The following is a 20,014-nucleotide window of genomic DNA, read 5'->3' as shown; positions in this document are numbered from 1 at the left end:
GGCTCGGGGAGACGGCGGCGCGGCCCGTGCTCTGCCGTGGGGCGAGTAAGCGCGTGGGCACGGCCGGGATAAAAACTTTGGGAAGCGCAGCCGAACGTCCTGCCCTGCCTTGCGGAGGATCATCAACCCTAGCCAAGCAAATCCGGGAGCGGGGAACCCGTCTCGGAGCAGCCCGCTCCCAAACTCGTATTCCCGTGCCCAGGCTTAAAAAGTGCTAATACATTAAAATGTAAATATGCAAGTGCTGCCTGGTAATGCTGCTGCGTGTTTCCTGTTTACCATGTTAATTAGAAGTTGCGAGGGGAAAACGTGGCCAAGTGCAATGCAGGGCAGTGTTTGACCCAGTAGTGCTCACCCAGTGATGCGCTGGCTTTGGGAGCTGTAGATTTTTCCAGCACGAGACCAAACCAAATTGGACTTGGTTAGTATTAATAACAAATAAAAGGTGTAAATTGTAGAGCAGCATAGGCTTGTGAAATTGTTTTTCAGCACAAGTGTCAGAACTAAACCAATATGGAAAGGAAAAGGTAGCTCCGTGTCACCACCTTTTGTTTTTGGCAAGAAAAGTTTTGATTTGGTAATATATGCCCCCGATCATGTAAATTTGGGGATGCTTCCACCTATTACTTTGGATAACATGAAGTTTTTGTGCCCAAATTTGAGCTCTGGGACATATCCTACAGATATGGTAAGGCAAAATCAAAGTATTTGTAAATGAATACAGGCAAACCCACGCAGAAGGATCTTGGGTTTTTCATTGTTTTGTGGGGTGGCTTGTTTTTTCATGTTCTTATTTAAGACTAGGTTCATTTAGTAAATCCATCTTGTCCTTCACCACATCCTTTCAGTTTCTAGGTGGTATTAATACAAACATACCTACTGAATAAATACTTTTGACGTTAACCAACTATTTGTTTGTTTTTGTAGTCCTCCTCACAATTTCCGGAGTCTTCCAGAGAAGACACTAAAAAGAAACCGGTTTTGGAAAGGCTTGGAAACTTATTTGGTACGGGGAAAAGGAAGAATGTCAAAAGCTCACTAGAACACCCTTCAACTTGGAAAGGGGAGAGGTCAGTTGCTCCTCACAAAGCGCCGCCGTTTTACTGTAAGCATCTAAAGGAAGGGCCTGAAGTGCCTCAGGTGCAGCGAGTGAGAAGCCTCAACGCTGCTCCTGAAACGCGGGAATATCATTTTGGTGGGGAAGGAGCACCCGTGTATCACGACACCATTTCAGAATGGAGTGCTAAAGGGATCTCGTCGGACAGCGAGTGGTCGCCAGACTGGAGCAGCAGCAGTGAAACCATCAAAAACTCCTTCTTTGAGAGCACCCTGAATGTGGGAACGGAGGAACTGGAAGAGCAGCCAGTCACAGATATAAACAATTCCACGACTCCAGACTTCATAAAGAGTTTGAGAAACTTATCTAGTGAAGACTTGGAAAAGAGTATCTTAAACCACAAGCAGCTAGTGAACACGTGGGTCTGTGAGGAGCCTGGGCATGCAAAGCCAAAGGATTTCCCATACGGTCTGGAATCCACAGCAAGTGAGCACACATCTTCTCCTAGAGTGTTAACGGTTGATATCTATCTTAGAAAAACAGACGAAATTCTTAATGAACCTGTGACTGTTATATCGAAAGAAAATTGTGGTGACTCAGACACAATGGATAAAAAATCTGCTAGTAAAAGGTCTGGAAAAAGAAGAAAATCTCAGTCATCTAGTGAGATCCCAAATGGAGAGAGAAACCAGATTGAGAACACTGCGAAAGAAGATTCAGTTTTTGAGGATGATGGCTCTTCCGATGTGCTTTCTGACAAGATAACAAACTCTGAAAGAAAAGTGAAGTCTCCTCAACAGACTCCTGAAAGGAATCTGTCTTCGCCAGGCATTAGCCAGGACCTAAAAGCTGGATCTGCTCAAAAAGGGGCATCCAAAGCTGAAGCTGACAAGGGCAAGCAGCAGGCATCAACCACGACCCCAGCAAGGAGAAGATCGTATAAAAAGAGTCAGTTGGATGCTGTCCCTGTGTCCCCTACTGGTATGAAGAGTCAGCTAAAAGATTTCTCCTCCAAAAGGCAAACTTTAATCGCAGCAGAGAGTAACTCGGTGACAAAAAGAACTTCAGTGGAAAAGGGGAACATATCAGTGGCCTTTGGGGAGGATGGCTTGGAGTCTCCCAAAGGTTCCTTGGCTGATAAGACAGAAAACTCTGCCTTGGTGTTTGTGGAAGGCAGAAGTGAGTCCAAGACAATAAAGCATAGCAATGGCACCGATGGAAGAGCTTTCTTGCGTGCTGATGGGATTAAAAATGGAGATTTATCGCTGTCGACTGAAAGATTGGCAAATTCTGAATTAGACAGCTCAAAGCTGAAAAGTCTGGATGCTTCCAGAACAGTCACAACAAAGATTAGCCTGTAAGTAACATAGATTACACTTTACCTTATCCCTGGAGCTGTAATTTTGCCTGCATCCTTGTTTAGTATTTATCTGATACCTTCTCTAGATTATTTTCAATTAAAAACTGCATTTTTCTGCTTTGTTCAGATTATAATAACAATTATTACCCCTTAACAACTCTTACAATATAAACATGTTATAAAGCCAATTTTTTTCTTTTTTTAAACAATTTTTAAAGAATTTCTTTATATGGAATAACTTAATGTGCATAAAAATTGCTATATAGTCCCTATTCCAAACTACTGCTTTCCTTGATCTTATTGTAGCTTTTTTTTTTTGGCTGTTGACAACTAAGGATCCATTCTAAGATTTTTTGTGTTATAATTCATGGAAAAAAGAAAGTGCTCAAGTTAGGCCTCTAAGAAGAAAAGCTCTGATTAGCTATTATTTTTATGAAGAAACATAAGATGCAGTGTAGAATTTATTTGATACTTGAAATGATATGGGAAATCTCACTTGAGAAATTTGAATATATATAGCTGGTTTCATAAGTATATGCAGGAAGCCAGCAAGTAGATGCATATATTTGTTTGCAGAATTTTGGCCTGCCACCTGCCAAAACAGAAGTGATCTAAGCTTTTCTTAGGATTATGAAGATGTGGATATATTTGTAGTAATCACTGTAATCACTCGCATGATTGAGTGCCCGGCTTCTGTTGAGTCTTGTTTCTCCAGTGAGTCTCTATTGCATGTATCATTTCTGTTGTTTGAGTTTCATAGCACTATTGAGTTCTCAGTTTTGATACATTTATAGGACTCCTCAGTCCTATTGGAGTACATTGAATCCCAGAGGTCCTGGGAATATCGAATGTTTGGTGTCACTGATACTCAGTTACCTTAGAGGGGCACGAAAGCTCCATGTTACACCTTGAGAAAAGGGTGCGTTTCCAGTTACACTTCCCATATCTCAGCTGGAAACGTTTCCTTTGCACCATTGGTTGGTTCCTTGGATTGGAAATAAAAATGCTCAGTCCTGAAAGCTAAAGAGATTTTATTTATTTATTTTTTTTTATGGTGCTATCACTGGTGATGATAAAGCTGCAAATACTTTTGTATCTGGGTTTAGTTTTCCTAGATATCTGCTTGGCTTGCTATAGGGTCAGTTATCTTCTGGTGAACTCTTCCTGTCACAGGCAGGTTCCCCTTTCAAGCAGATTCCTTCTTGGTGAATAAGCAGCCTGAACATTTTCACCTGGTTTTGTGGGGTGTGTGACACCTGTGTCTTGACCTTATCTCTGTGGCAGGAACTTTAGCCCTGGGTGGGGACTTCTGGTTGCAGGCAGGGTTATTGATGCTTCTGTTGGGTATCGGTGGACAGCGGCAGCACCGGGTTTCTTTAGCCGGTGATATAGTCGAGGTAGCAGCTATTCCTTGTGGTCGCTTGGGAGAACACATGGACTGTAACCCTGGATGTGGATTAAGCTGCCGTAATACGGGAAAGGAAAAGATTGATGCCACCATTGCTAGAGGAAGGTGTGTTGCTGTTCTCGTCACGCTGTTTTGAAGTACAGAACAGATTACGTTTGATTTTTAAGGATTAGAAAGTTGTTGCTCTTTTAGATGTCTCAGGTTTATCCTTTTCAGTTTGAAATCTTCTGATTTATTTACCGACTCCTCCCACCTTTGTCTGATATCAAATGGATTTGAAATAATCAAAGTAGTTTTTATTTAAATATAATGCCTGTTACTAATGATGTCTTACTAATTTTGTGAATCAAGCTTCTTTAGGAGCATTTTTAATAGAAGTTGGTTTTGCCTGTACTCTTCAGGTAATGAATAGCACTTGCTGCCTTTTCCCCCCTTTCATGTTGGAGCGCTGCAGAGCTTGGGAGTCGCGGGGTACTTGTCTTGGAGCTTTTCAAAGGGGAATTTATCAGGCTTGAAGCTCAGCTTAGGCTGACGGTACATCTTAATCAGCGCCCAAAACCCCAGGCAGCAGCTGCTTTGATGTTCTTAGCGGAAACCTTGGCTTCAGCCGTCGCATTTGATGTTCAGACGGGGTTTTGCAGCCGCCTTTGCGTTTATGCCACTTGGGTAATTATGCTGCTCTGTTAACGAGTCATTTGGCTTGGCTCGCCTCAGCCTGGTGCGCTGCCACCAATCCCACGTGCTCCACGCGGCCGCTTGGACGGGGCGCTCCGGCTCTGTGAGTCACCGCTCCCTTGCAGCGCGGCGGGGAGAGGTCGAACTGCTTCCCTCTGCTGATGAGCTGCCAGGGCCGGCCTAAAGAGAGGGATATCAGTGTTTTTCTTGTGCTTGCTTGTTCCTGGCTAGCAACGCGTTTGCAGGTCAGTGGTGGATGGGAGTCATCAGCCCCACTAAGCTGTTCTTAAGGAAGTGCCTTTACTGCTACGTGAATCCATCTTGCAGGGCTTTCTGCCATACTAGGTAGACATAAAGGACCCCAGAAGAGCACCTTTCTTCCCCTTCCTCACTCCCTTAACAGCTATATATATATATAAGTTTTTTCTAATATGACATATCTTTCAGCTGCATTTAAAATCAATGTTTCTCATCAGGAATACTAGGGAATATACTTTATATTTTTATACATTTTTAGGTAGTAGAAGACTAAATTTCCAAAGCCTGAAACTATACTTCTCAGCTGTTAATTATTCATTTAAACAGGTTTTAGGTGTGGCTGATAGCCATCGATGTTAACCATTACACCTGCTTGTGTGTCAGGGCTTACAGGAATGGCAGTATTTTATGGATCTGTGCTGTTATGTTGAAATGCACATAGTAATACAAGTTACAGATTGACGAAATGAAGGTATAGAAATGAGTCAGTAGTGATGACTAGGCCTTTCGTGGTACCTCTTGATAATTCAAGTAGAAGGAAGGGAAAGGAAGGAATAAGTGTGGGGAGTTTTTTGCCTCTGTAGAGGAAGACATGAAGAGTCCTGGTAGAAAGCAAGTTGTTTTAGTAGAACAACTTTGCATCAAATGAAGATTAAGCCTATGCTGGACCACATTAGCAGAAGCACAGCGAGCAGGTCCAAGGAGGTGATTGTGCCTCAATATTCGGTGCTGGTGAGGCTGTATTTGGATACTGCATCCAGTTGTGCCCCTCTGTCCCCTTCCAACTCCTCTCCTGTACCAGGAGAGGAAGGTTTGCAAATGGTAATCACAGAATCATAGGATCATGATGGTTGGAAAAGACCTGTGAGATCAAGTCCGACCATAAACCCATCACCACCATGCCTGCTGAACTGAGCCCAGCAATCGGCCACTGGGATGGGTAATGGAGCTGGAACGTATATGATGTATGAGGTGGAGCTGAGGGATTTCTTCAGCTGGGAGAAGGAGAGGGGTAGATCTTAGGACCATCTACTACTTGAACAGGCAGAGCCTGACTGTTCACCAAAGTGGGCAGTGAAGAGGTAAGGGCAGTGGTTGCAGGTTGCAGTGGTGAAGTATGAAGGAAAAAGTAACTGACAGAGGGTGGTTAACCTGTTTCAGTGCTTCCCCAGCAAGGCCGTGAAATCCCCATCTTCAGAGATAATTTGAACTTGATTGGTCAAGGCCTTCAGTAGCTTTATCTGACTTGGCATCTGTTTGAGTAGGGAGTTGGACTATAAGACCTTCAGAGGTGTCTTCTGACTTAAATATATCTTCAAGAAAGAGAAAATTTGAGAATGATTTATTTGACAAATTTAGGACAAGTGGCATACTGCAAATGAAAAGTAGTGTCTAAATATCATGAGTTTTCTTCTGGGTGGTAAGTTCCCTCCTCACTTCCTCCTCTTGCACATACTAGCACTGCATCTATAACTATCTTTAATGAGACCTTTTTCTCCAGATTTTAGATTTAAATTTTGCAAGTTTTCATTAGTCTATATTTGAAGTATGGCCAGAGTTGTTCATACATACCTGAGTGATATGTAGTCATCCAACAGTGAGCGCTGTTGGATGGTCTTTTCCTAAAATATATGACAATTGCAGCACTGTTATTTTCTGTACAGGTTCTTAGGTAGCTGATCTGTGGTTCATTCTTCTATTTCAGTTGATTTGCTTCTCATGCTTTTAGAGAAGAAGCTTGTACAGTGGGAACTCTTGTCTTGTTAGTGTTCACTTTCTTACTTGGGCTGGGTACTGGGAGGAATAGGGGAAAGGAAGGGTCTCTCTTTTAGGTTGTTCAAGGTAACTCACTTGTGCCTCATGCTTCTTAGGCTGAAGATCTGTGTGGCTGTTTTGTGAACAGAGTAGGTAGAAATGAAAGAGGATAAAGCACTTGACTGGTGTTGGCTGATGGAGCATATGGGACTTTGGAGACTGCAGCTGCTGACTGGTTTCTATTTATCTTCCACTATCATGATTTTTACCTAGTGGAGCTCCCAGGTTCCTCTTTAGAGAATAAGTCTGAGTCAGTTCTAGTGGGCTACCTAACATCCCTTGCAGCAGACTGATAAATTTTGAAGACACCTGCCCTGCTTCTGCACAGCTGTTTATGCTATTCCTGCAAGAGCAGGTGACATTGGTGGATTTGTTATTTTTTCCTGGGTCTAGCTATTTCAGATGGAAGAGATTTAAGACATACAGTCTCACAGTATCACTCTTCTGCCTATATATACACAGTCAGTGCAGTCTGGTGGAGAAGTTTCTGTAAGTATTCCCTAGTTCAGTTCTTGAAAAATCAGCAGGGTTAGTTCACACAATTTAAATATAAGTGATTTTTGCCTGAAGGAAGTAGAAGAGCCCTCACATGCAATGCTCCCTTAGTGAAACGGTGATGAGAGATGCAGTGGGCTGGAGGCAGTAACTTTCTCCACCAGCACTAAGGAATCCAGAGGGGTCTTTAGCTTGATTAAAAGCTGCTTCTGCAGTATGAGAGCTGCAAAGAATTTGGGCAAATGTCTTCAAAACTTGCTGGAGAGGTATATTCAAATGTTAACCAACTCATTATCACTGTAATGAATTGGGATTTGTTTTGTGAACTCTGTAGGGAATTGCCTGCGTATAATTTATTCTGTCTATTCACTATTTTAATACATGTCAGTCATAAGTAGTTAAGTTCTCTGCCTCATTTGTAGATGCTATAGGCTTCTGTGTTTTTTGTTTTAGAGCATTACATATGTTTGTGAAATGTATTCTCCTTAATGCCTAACTCCTGTCTCAGCCCTCACTCCTTTTTTAATTCTTCTTGAAATTCTTAAACTGAATATTACCTTGGAAAATTTTCGCTATGATGCTACATTTTATTGTTTAAAAATATATTGAAGGTATTTTCAAGATTAATGAAAGCTGTAACTCTTTATCACTTTGCTTCCTGTAGTCCAGCAAAACCGAAGAATGTAGAGCTGAATTTTAAAGCACCTACAAATCAAGACAGTTTAGAAAATGAGCAGGATTCACTTGAAAAACCAGTTAATAAAACTAATAGCAGCATTGCCAACAAAATTTCCTTGTTTGAAAATAAATGTGCTAACCAGAGCCAGAGGCCTGCTGACACCCCGGCTTCAAAAAATAGTACTGTAGCAAGCACATTTGTTGGCAGAGCAAAGCTGAAATTTGGAAAACAACCTAAGGAAAATGAACAGCCTGATAAAATGTTAAATAAGCAAAACAGTCGCCAGAAATTATTTGAAAATGGCACAACAGAGAAAGATAGCCCTGCAGAGTTAAAGGGCAAAAATGAAGAAGGTTCCGCATCTTACGAGGACATTGGGAAGGCAACAGAACTTAAAGTAAAAGCTGCAATATCCCTTTTTAATCAAAATAGTAAAACTGATGGTAGTGGTGGCTCTCTGAAGTCACCTGATCCAGAATTAGCCACAACTAAAAAAGAAAGTTTACCTTTTAAATCGTCTTTGCACTCACCCAGTAAGAGTGAAAATACTCAAGATACTGGCCACCAAAGAAACAACACAGGCTCAGAATCCTCCAGAAGTGAAGAAAAAGTGCTCTCAAACTCAGAGGTTTTATCACCTTGCAGTGATGACAAATATCCTATGCAACCTCATCAGTTCTCTAGAGAGCCAGAATTTCAGAAGATGGAAAATGGAGATAAAAAGGCAAAGCTGGGAGATTCAAGCTTTTCAGCCCTGCAGTATGATGAAAATGACGAAAATAGTTCAAATAATATATTGACGCCAGAGCACAGCATCAACTCACCAAAGAGTCCAAGCAAAACTTGCAATGGTTCTGCTGAAGACGACAGCATTTTTGATTCCCCCACTGACATGAAGAAGTTTGCTGAAACAATAAAGAACTTGGACAGTTCAGTGTGCTTACCACAGAAGAAGAAAAGGTCAAAGCTTCCCAAATCACCAGCACCCCACTTTGCAATGCCTCCAATCCATGAAGACCATTTGGAGAAAGTCTTTGATCCTAGTGTATTTACTGTTGGTTTGGGACTGAAGAAGGTGCAGGATCTGCTACCAGGCCAGCAGTTCAAAATGCAAAGCTTGGAGACGATAGCCAGAGTCAGACCCAAGCGTGCATCAACAGAGCAGAGCATTATATTCAAGTCGCTGCAATCAGGCAGTAGAGAGGAGCCAGCTTTTCCTCAGGAACTTAATGGAAAAGAGAATAATGATAGTACAGATGGTGAAATTAAGAGATCCCGGCTTGAAAAAAGCTCCCTTTTCTCAAGCTTGTTATCTGCATCTAAAGAAAAGCTTTTTATTCCTTCTGTGGCATCAGTGAATAACACGGCAACGGAGGCCACAGGGATGCCGCTACAGCAGGATGCTTCTGGACCGTTCATCATGCCTCCAAAATCCGAGGTAATAAAGACAATTAAAAAAATGCAACAGTGTAAAATTTTGTCTAGCTGCTGAATGACTGTTAATTGGGATTTTTGCAATTCAGTCTCTTTCAGATATGAAGTTTCCAAGTTATGTGGAGAAGTACATGCAAGCAGACAGTGTAAAAAAAGACCTAAGTTTACAAATGCCCAACTATGGAAACCCTGAGAAAAGTTTCTCTAGCTGGTTAGGGACAGGCAGATATGAATCAAATGTCCCCCCTGGCTTATTAGATGTGGATGTAAGTATTCGGTTGTTCAGAGTCTGGAAACTTCATCTTTTACATTTGCTACAAACAATATGTATATATTGGTTTTCTTTGTTTCCTCCTGTGGTGGACATACCTAGATTACAAATAGTGCCTGATGTTGGCTACACACGGAAGAGATGTGTGTATGGCATCTACTAGTCTCTTATTCTGAGACTCTTCATAAATGTGAATAGACAACCTATATTTTTGAATGTGTTTTCAGCCTTGAATTTTTCTGCTTTGAAACAAAGCTCATACTAATGCCATATTTACTTTAAATCAGTAAAATGCTTTCTGCAAACTTCAGAAAACTTGTGCTCCTTCTTTTCTTGACACTAATGCCTCTGCTTTTCCAGAAGACATAGCTCCGTTAAATGAATAAGGGTGCCCCCTAACTCGTTCAGCCTTGCATTGCTGCTCCTAGCATTTCCATGTGTTTCACAGAATCATATATATATACACATATAATCTTTAAGAATGCTTTAAAACCTGGGTAATAGTTGAAAGTGGCACCTCTTTGGCAGGATGTCCCTTTGTCTATTTTTGAGCGTCGTGACTGAAGGCTACTTGTTCCATCAGAAGCAACTGTACACTGATGTAGGAGAACTCCATATATTCTTGATTCTGAAAATCAAGGGAGATTCTGAAAAAAGGGAATTCCTTCAGAAAAGATTCTAAAAAAAGGGAATTCCATAGGGAATTCTGCAGCACTGTTGCTGACTCTGAAGGGGTTGGTCAAGTTAGAGAGGAGCTGAACGTGTTTGTGTGGTGTGAACCTACTCTGCCTCTTCCGCTGACTAAGGTGACGATGATGAGCAACCTACTAGGCCATGCAAAGGGAACAAATAAGGGCAGCCTCAAACAATGACTCTGATGTTCCTTCAAACGCAGAGCAAGTTCTGGCTGGAACTGAAGCACGGGCTAAAAAAACAGGCATGCCTAAACTCGTTTCGATGATACCTACAAAAACCTGCTGGTGGTTAAGAACTCTGTCCTGAGACCACTGCCTGTCCTGGCTGCTGTGTAATACGTTCTCATCAGGTCCTTGCACATGTTGCTGGCTCTCTTAGACTGTGAGCTGTATGGGGCTCCATCTGTTTTGTGCTCAAATAGTTCTTAACACAATGGAAGCTTCTTCCAGGATGACTATTTCTGGCTCTACTGGGAAGCCAAATACATAATTACAATCCTTCCTAAATCTGTTTTAAGATCCCAGGATACAACCACAACTTCTCCTGTGTATTCTGTATCATAAAATTCACTGCTGACTTAAAACTATTGCTTTTGATTTTCTTCACCTGAATGTTTTCTGTTGTTTTTCTTGCTATACTTGGTCTTTCACTTGTCACACAGATCCTCATACTTTCTGAAGAACACCTATCTTGTAACAAGATGTTCAAAAGAGAATGGTAACTGTGCTAGTTAGTTCATATGCCCATATATTCCTGTAAAAATAATTTCATGCCTTATAGGTACCAGATTCTTAGACTTTCTTCAATATCTTTAAGATTGTAGAGCGTGTGCTTTCGTAGTATCAATTTTCTAAGCATTCTCCAAAGATGTCTGAAATTCCTGGAATATCTGGGAAGCTGATCAAAAGGATTCTAAAGTATTTAAAGTGAGACAGTAATCCAGTGTTTATTTTTCAAAAAATGTAAATGTCATGTGTATCTATGACAACATACTTAAGAAAGAAAACAAAACAGAAAGGAGAAATGGGTGGAGATGAAGTGTTCTCAGGTTTTTACTATTTAGACCGATTGTAATTTTATTTCACTAACTTATTTTATAACTGAACATCTTAATTGAGCATTTTTTGGTTTGTTTTGTGTTTCTGACTTTTCTCTCCCCACTGTCTATTAGGCATTTTCAAGAAATGGACAAAGTAAAATCAATCCCAGACCTGGCAAGGTAAGATGGGTTTTCTGATTTTTTTTATTGTTTCTTATTATATTGAAAAGTGTAGCAAAGTAGAAATCATATCTGTCCACATACACGTGTGTGTGTGTAAGAGAGTTTGTGCGTGTGTATACACATACATACGTACTATTTATTTATTTATAATACAGCTGGTGATATACAGTGAATGTGATGATCAAGAGAGTGGTATTGAAGTTTTCCATGATGTACTGGATTGCAGTTCTTGGGTTCTGTCACCAACAATTCTAGTTAAAGTCATCAGAGGATGGTAAGTGATTCATTTTTAATCTATACTGTCAAGCCTGTCCTAGCAAGACTAAAAATCTCTTGGATTCAACATGTAGGTCTGCTTTGCAAATGACAATGTATTTAACATAGATACTTTCGAGCTAGAAATACAGCGTTTTTGCCTCCTGCAGTAGGAGTCCTGCGCTAGCTAACCTATTTTGCTGCAAAATTGGAGGGACTGTGGCAATCTGGCATCCAGTGGTGCAGCACTTCAGCAGGCACAGGGATTGGTGACGGATTCTTTCCAGGCATGCTGCTGTTTTAACTCTACTCCTCTTTATGGGTTTTGAGATAGTGTTTTAATAGGGCTAAGAGGAGGCTGGCAAGGCCAGGAGTGACTGGGGTTTGACTCATTTACTCTTGATGTAGAAGGTGAACTCCGTGTATTCTATGTGCAAAGGTATGAAATGGTGCTGTAAGGATAATTTAGTGCTCTCCTCGTGAATTCAGAAGGATTTTTTTTCTGCTAAAACTAGATTGCCTACACAAGTTTTTCTTGTATCTTCTTTGTATAATTAACAGAATAGCCACTATTACTATGGTTAGTGTGGTAAGTTAAGTTGTGGCCAGGTATCAATTGCTAATGCAGTCAAATTGCAAGTTCTCCAAAATAATGATCTGATGGCAAGCTGGAGACATGAGGGCTAGTTGTGGTAGGAGATAATGGGAAGCACATTGATACCTGTTTAGCTTCAGAAAACTGGGATGAAGATCTTCTGATCTCAGAGCCAGTTCTGTTGTCTTTCTTTTCCAGTATGGCTTTAGTTACACTGGGGGACTGTTTCCCTTCAATCGAGAGCCACAGCAGAGGCTTTTGTATTTGCAGATGCTTATAGTTTTCATCTAATTACACTTTTGTACCCGTAGTTAGTAATAAAATTGTGCTTGTCTTTCGAGCAGCCTTGCCACCCTTCAGCACATCCATACAGGTCGCTGTGGGGCTCTGCTGCTGTTCTCAGGACCCAAGCAGGTCATGTTTATACACGAGGCAGCAGTATCAACATACTCTGACTGAAAACTGGTTCTGCTTACTATCTCATGCAAAAGGATGGCATTTATAAATACTATACTCCTACTGATCCAAACCATCAGTTTAAGAGCGTGAAGGATTTTTTGATGAGATTAGAAAGTCAGCAGCAATATTTGGTTTCATCACTCTTTTAAAAATATTGCCTATGCTGGGAATGACTTGCATCAGCAGTCTTGGGTCAACAAGTTGTGCTGTGGGGAAATAATGCTTCTTATGAAAAGATTTGTTAAATTGGAACGTGTTTTTTACAAATTATATCTGGTAAAGTACCCTTAGAAACAAGATTCTCTTATTTTAAGCTGGATACTCTATGAGAAACCGAATTTTGAAGGCCCCTCTATTCCTCTGGAAGAAGGAGAGCTGGAACTTACCGATATATGGGGTCCAGGTTCTTCTGAAGAGCAACATGAATGCAAATCTCAAAAGCCTACAGTGATTGGCTCAATAAGACATGTTGTTAAGGCAAGTAATATAATCAAAGCAAATCTGGTGGAGGTCTTATTGTTTGGCCATGTTGATACAAATATGTTGATACAAATATTTGTTGGTGTATTAAAGCATAAATGTAATCTAATACAAGTGAATTAAACTGTCTTCTGGGGTGAGTTTAATAACAAAATAGATGATACTTAGTGACATCCACTGTAAAAGGAGGGCAGGAAGAAAAGTTGAGTGATTTTCATTAGAATAGTCTTCAAAATGCTACTGACATTTAATGACAGCAGTGAATATTCTGCAATTTTGTAAATCTCTCAAAATTCCAGGAAATCATCCGTAAGTTCACAGGGTTATATTTTCAAAAACACATGTGCTTTCTGCATATGCACAGTGTACACACATGGAAACTTCAGTGTTTGCAAGAAACAAACCTTGCTCAATGCTCAGTAAATAGCCCTCTATGCTCAAAATGTGGACCTGGCACATGCTGTGGAACAGCGTGTATGCATGTTCATGTACTTTTAACATGATAAGTAGTTAGCTTTGCAGGTTGTCAAAATAAGCATGAGTTATAAAGAGAATGGGGAAAAAGGAAAGGAAAGAATATATTGCTAGAATTGTTGTTTAAATTACTGTTCTTTTCAAGAGTGGACTGCTTGAACTTATGATAGAGTTTGCTAGAGGAGATGCTAAGTGATGAAAGAAGGTGCATTCCTGCCTACATGGCAGAAATTAAACAATGTCAACGCTGATTAGAGATCGACTGATTGTTGTCTCTTTCCATACAGAGACAGGTTTAGTTATGTTTTCATTAAAGGTATCTAATGCAGCAGTAATTGACAGCAGGGCCGATGATGTCAAATAAACAGAAATTTCAAAGTGATTTGTTAACGGCAGTAATTACAGAACTCCCAGCACAGGTGAGGTGATTATGGCCATCTTCATTTTTCAGGATTACAGGGTTTGCCAAATTGATTTGTATACAGAACCTGAAGGGCTGGGAATCGTGACTTCCTTTTTTGACGACACTGAAGAGACGGGCGTGTTTGGCACCACTCAGAAGACCTGTTCTATCAAAGTACACTGGGGCATGTAAGTGCATAGTTTTGTGTGAACGTGTGCTGCTATGCAAGGAATTTGTTTGAAACCATTGGTTACACCTATCAGACATGCAAGCAGGCAGAGTGTGTTTACTCTAGTCTCATGTTTTGGGTAGTGTTTGTTGATGGCAACGTTAGGACATCATCGAAGCGCCCCATCCTTGGAGAGGCTGATCTCTCAAATGTTCCATGCCAAAGGCAGTTCTTCAGCTCGCAGGGCGTAAAGCCAGAGTAACCCTGGTGCATTTATAGTAAAGGAATGGATTTTTAGCTGCTGCTCTTTCTCATTCGGGCAAACTTCTCAGAGGTGAGAGTGGGGGAACAAAACATAATGATAGGATCACGTTTTCACCCGCTTTCTGCTGTAAACCTGACATCACCACAGTTAAAGGAGAAAATTCTGAAGATCTTGTGTTGTCAGATGCAGTTTATTGTCATGTGTGGAAATCACCTTTACTCTTCACAATGCATTTGATTTGGTGCTTTTCATCATGAAGTTTAGGACATATATGTTATGTCACCTGAAAGCATCAAGCCCTATAAATTGGGGATTTGCTGTATGTTGTGAGTTAAGCAAACTTTAGTGAAAAAGGAAATTTCTAAACAAAACACAGTTGATATACAAGTGATAAGTTCAATGAGTTAATAAATCAACCTGTAGATCAATACTGAAAACCTACCTCAAAGTAGCGCTGGTAAAAGCATGCAGAAGAGGATGATTGCTTTCAGAAAAAAGTGGGCAAGTGAAGCCACCTGCAATGATCTTAATCCTGTAGAGCATGTTCAGGGCTCACAGATAATGGCTGTTACCTGCTGGCTGAGTCCTGCTAGTGTTTGCCTGCTTACTGTCTGGTTCTGATTAATGTGTGCTGTTGCTCACATCTTTCCCATGTGTCATATTGCTCATATCAAGAGCACTGTTTAACACTTCTGTCCATCTGTCAGTAAGTATTTCACACCACTGCAAAGATATATTCAGACAGACTGATGAATTAGATCCTACACAAGGGGTATTTTATCTGATTACATCTTTATGCTTTGATTAGAAGAAAAAAAAATAAAGAAGCAATCAGGTGTGTAGGAAAATTTTAAGGTCTTGCCCAAGTAGCTCTTTCTCTGATAGGAATTTTTTTTTCTATATGTGTTCAATCCAACTTAAGCATTTGCCAGCAATAATGAAATCAAAGATATTATTTGGATGCTGATTAAATCTAGAAGAAGTCAATAAACTTTGTTTCTGTTCCTCACTTAGAAGCATTGTTGTGAATAGTGAAATAAATGATTTTTGGGAAGCAGAAACTTTGCAAGTCCATTAGACTTCAGACTAGTCCTATTTTGCATCAGTGCAAGAGGTTTTTTTACACTAAATTTGAGAAAAATCTTGCAAGTAAATTGTAAAACTGCAGATTTATTTGACATCCTTACTGGAAGGCAAACTCTAATATTTGCCTCAGGAAGCAAAATAGATGGCTGGAAAATAATCTTTTTCAGTTATCAGCTCAGGAATCCTATGTAAAAAGAGGTAGTTTCTGCCAACTGCACGCACGGGGAGCTAAATAAGAGTTGCTGCTGTGTTTTATCATGTTGCAGTATTTTTTTCTTTCCTTCTTAAACTCACAGGTACAGCATAGGGCCCTTTGCTGGCAGCTGAGGGTAGGCTTTGATTCTGAGTCACTCTGCAATGTGGGAGTGGCAGAACCTTCTGAAGGTTTCCCAGTGCATTCACTTAATTGCTATTTATTAAAAACTGCCGACAAAAATGAGGCCGCGCGGCATTATCGTCTGTCTGTGCCCTCTCCTGGGTCTCCCATGTGCTTTAATGCTTGCAGAGGAGTTGAGGGCTCACTGTGTGCTGGCACTGCTTAGATCTTGACAAGCTTGGGCTCTCTTGCATAGGGTTTAGCAGTGTTTAGCATCCCTGCATGGAATTAGCAGGGTAACAATATATGGACTATTTGGCTCTAAATAACAATACAGAAAGAACTCTTTATATGTTTCCTGAAGTTTTATGTTGTTGACAAAATTGCATAACTTGCACCAGCTTCCATTACCTAAAAATATGCCTTTTAACCATGTTAAAGTGATGGATTATTTAACATCTTATATCACTAGATTTGTATATTTTGGTGTTTACATGATGGAAGAGTTGGCTGCACAAAGTCTTCCTTTTTAGTCTGAATTTTAAATTCAGCTGTATGTTTCTTTGGTTCTAATATGTGATTACTGCTTGCACTTTTTTTTTCCTTTTGAAAAAGCACTGGAAATCTGCTGTTGCTGTCCTTATCAGGAGCTTTGAAAATGCTGACTTTCAAAGCAGACAGTTAGCAGGGACAAGCTAAAGGAAGCAGTTTTCCAAGGAGCCGGGGGGTTTTCACATGTTACATAATAATGCAAGTTTCTCATTCTCTAGCAAACACAGTTGGGAAACAAATCAAAGTCTAGGTTAGATGAGATCTTCCAACTTGTAGAAAGTTGTTTGTGTTTTAAAGCTATTCTAAAAATAGTATCCAGTAATCTTAAGTCTTGAAACACCTATGAAACACTTTGAAAACAATGGTTGAACCTTGAACAGACATGGAGGTCTATCAGAATATCAGCTTATAGCTGGGAATGTTGATAAGGACAAACAAAATTTTCTTAAAGGTCAGTGATGCCTTTTCTAAATTAAGCTTATTATGTTGTTCTTTCCTTTTTTTTTTTTAATTATTTTCTATTCCTCTGTGCTTCAGATGGCTTATTTATGAAGAACCTGGTTTCCAAGGAATCCCTTTAATGTTGGAACCTGGTGAATATCCTAACTTAGCCTTCTGGGAGAAGAAGGAAGCCTACATTAGGTCTATGAGGCCCTTAAAAATGGTAAAATATTGCTGTTACTTACAAGTTGAATGACTTGCATTTATATATTACAATCAAATTTGCTGGATTTTTCTCATGAAAGTGTGTCTCCAACCCTACAATTCCATCCGCATCTCCCCCCCCCTTTTTTTTAGCTCTTTCCCTTCTGAAACTTGTTGGTTTCTATTTCTGTCTTCAATCTCGCCCCCCCCCCCCTCAACTCCCTACTGTGCTCTTTGAAGAATGCTTCACGTTAAAGAATTCTGGCTTTTCTAAAGAGTGTATAACCACTTAATTTTAAGTTGTCTGTACTAACTGTATCTTTCTCTCTCCCTCTTTTACAGGGTGGCCGCAAAGTAGAATTCACTAGAGAGCCAAAGGTAAAAATCTATTTATTTGATGGTCCACTTTGTTATATAAACTGGACATGGATAGACATTTATTCTGGTGATATCTTGCCTGTTGTTACTTTTAATGCCTGGTCCTACTGTATGTGATCTCATGGTACGACTGCAATTTCCAGCATATCTGTGCATCCATCACATATATATATACACAATGGTATTGATAGGTGTCTGGATAATGCAGATGAATAATTATATTAAAGTACATGTTTCACCTATAACCCTTTGAAGGAAATAAAGAGATCCTGCTAGATAGTTTCATAATCTTGGCTTCTGTCTTTATGTGTCCCTGTGAAAGGAACGCTCTGCTATGAGGATGTGTTTATCATTTAGTCTCTAGGCTTTTCATTTTCCTTCATTTCTGCCACAGGTAATCGTTTATGAGAAGCCTTTCTTTGAAGGGAGGCATGTGGAGATAGAATCAGAGATACTTATGCTCAATGATAAGGAATTGGAAGAAAAGACAGTGCTTCCACTTGCATCAGTGGGATCCATGAAAGTCCTGGGAGGAGTGTAAGTATTGGAAAACATCAGCAATATTTATCCTTTGATAGATGTATTACGTCTTGATAGATGTAATAATTCTGTAGGTTGGAACATAGGAATGGAGTTAATAAAATTAAGTGCTGCACGTAAGAAACTAGGAAAGGTTTCCATATTTCATGCCCTCTCTTCACTGCACTAGAGTGGTCATCATAATGCAACACTTTGCTTGCTTCTGACAGCATTTTATTAGACTAGCAAAGATTTTATTAGACTTGAAAAGATGGGTAGTTAGGTTAAGTTCAATGGGAAAAGCATTAGGGAGATTCTCATATTTAGAAAAAAAAAGTGAGGTGAAGAAAGAGCAAGTTTCACCCATCTGTGAGTGCTCTCTATCAGCACCCAGCAGCCATTCAGCAGCTCTGTTGTTTTTCAGGTGGGTTGCTTATGAGAAGCCTGGCTTTGAAGGGCATCAGTACTTGCTGGAAGAAGGAGCTTATCGGGATTGGACAGACTGGGGTGGTTACGATGAGGAACTGCAGTCGCTGCGGCCCGTTGTTGGCGTAAGTACCAGGAACACGTTGTGGGTATCTCCCAAGTGCGCTGAGACGACATGTTGCATTTTCCTTAGGATTCTTCTCATTGTTTTAACAGGATTTCACGAATTCCCATATGATAATGTACAGTGAAAAAGACTTTGGATCAAAAGGTTCCAATATCAACGTGTTAGGAATTATCTCCGATTTGAAGGACACTGGATATGGGCTGAGGACACAGTCTATAAACGTGCTAAGTGGAGTGTAAGTGATATTTTAAAATACTTTTAAATTTGCTGTTACAGTTTTAGAATATGGTATTTTTTACAAATATTTTTCTGTCCTCTGACCTCTAATATCTATGTGGAAAATATTCAGATTTTCTTCTGCCCTTGACTGCACAATATAGAAAGTGCAGCTCATTGTTTTTGTGAAAATGTGCATTAAATGAGTTTTTCTTCTCACAATGAGAGCAGATGTTCCCAGGAAGTGCTGTCCAATTGATTTTTGAAAGTTTGAAAGTATGTGAGTTGACATTCATCATGGAGGTAAAAATGCTGTGCTCTTAAGGTTGATTTTTTACTGTTCTAGCACCTTAACAGCAAAATTGTTATCCAACAGGTTTCAGTTTTGACTGAGGCTTCTTGTGTTTAGCCAGAGACTAATCCCTAGCGCTGCTTCTCAGTGCTCACCTGCAAGATGATGATAACACTTTTCATGTTAGGAGAAGAGGTTCCTAACGAGGAGAGTTCAAGTTTTGTCACGTCCCTAACCACGGGAGTTGAAGTTCTGACACGTGTGCTGGTGCGTGCGCTTGGCAGGCCGGCAGATTGAGCCTTTTGTTTCGTGCCTCGTGTCAGTTGCCGCCCAAGTTTCATGGTGTTGTGGACTGCACTGAAGTAATTTGGACATACTAGCAATGGTGGCCTCAAATAAACCTTCTTTCTTGAAGCAGGAGACTCGAAAGTGTGAGCCGTGTGGCTTCACTCCCTACCTGGCAGGCAGATAACCCGCTGGAAGTGCTGCCTTTCCGAGCTCCACCCAAAATCCATGTGATATCTGTGCAAGTTTTGTCTGGATAAAGACAGCAGAATCGAGCTCTCCGTGTGTGCCTAAGGAATGCTTTTAATTGCAATTGAACATGCTGGGACAGCTGGTCCCCTCCAGCCTTTGTAGCCACCGTGAAGCCACAGTGTCTTCCCTAATGCACAAGGCAGATGCATGGGAAGGAGTCGCATTAAAATTCAGTTAAAATGTGAAGCATCTCTGAACCTCCCATAGCATTTATTTAAGTGCAGGTACCTGGGGTAAGCAGTTACAGCTCAGATGTTGCCTGTTACTGCTATATTTCTTGTGTAATTACTTTGCTTCTGTACAATATAAAGCACGTATCAAAGGAAAGAAAGGCTGCTGCTCCAGAGCCCAGACATCCCTGAGCAAGTTGAGAGCTCAACTGCATGCCGAAGGTGGCCTGGCTCTGCATTTTGGAAATGAGTAGTCTATTTGTGGGTAATTGAGAGCTAG

General features: G+C 40.5%; 1 protein-coding gene across 1 annotated transcript in view; it reads left to right on the top strand.

Annotated features, from left to right (window-relative positions):
* Positions 1 to 20,014, top strand: part of CRYBG1 (crystallin beta-gamma domain containing 1) — a 59,084-nt gene that overhangs the window by 19,805 nt on the left and 19,265 nt on the right. Inside the window, exons 2-13 of the mRNA XM_026036618.1 lie at positions 928 to 2,414; positions 7,733 to 9,185; positions 9,271 to 9,447; positions 11,320 to 11,367; positions 11,526 to 11,644; positions 12,994 to 13,156; positions 14,085 to 14,224; positions 16,962 to 17,088; positions 17,412 to 17,447; positions 17,842 to 17,984; positions 18,391 to 18,517; positions 18,609 to 18,754. Coding sequence (XP_025892403.1) covers positions 928 to 2,414; positions 7,733 to 9,185; positions 9,271 to 9,447; positions 11,320 to 11,367; positions 11,526 to 11,644; positions 12,994 to 13,156; positions 14,085 to 14,224; positions 16,962 to 17,088; positions 17,412 to 17,447; positions 17,842 to 17,984; positions 18,391 to 18,517; positions 18,609 to 18,754 — 4,166 coding nt within the window. The remainder of the gene's footprint in view (positions 1 to 927; positions 2,415 to 7,732; positions 9,186 to 9,270; positions 9,448 to 11,319; positions 11,368 to 11,525; positions 11,645 to 12,993; positions 13,157 to 14,084; positions 14,225 to 16,961; positions 17,089 to 17,411; positions 17,448 to 17,841; positions 17,985 to 18,390; positions 18,518 to 18,608; positions 18,755 to 20,014) is intronic.

This window comes from Nothoprocta perdicaria, unplaced genomic scaffold (genome assembly GCF_003342845.1).
Source record: "Nothoprocta perdicaria isolate Ctin4 unplaced genomic scaffold, notPer1 scaffold_182, whole genome shotgun sequence".
Lineage (NCBI taxonomy): Eukaryota > Metazoa > Chordata > Aves > Tinamiformes > Tinamidae > Nothoprocta > Nothoprocta perdicaria.
The sequence above is the reverse complement of the archived record's forward strand: the minus strand, read 5'-3'. Positions and strand labels throughout refer to the sequence as shown.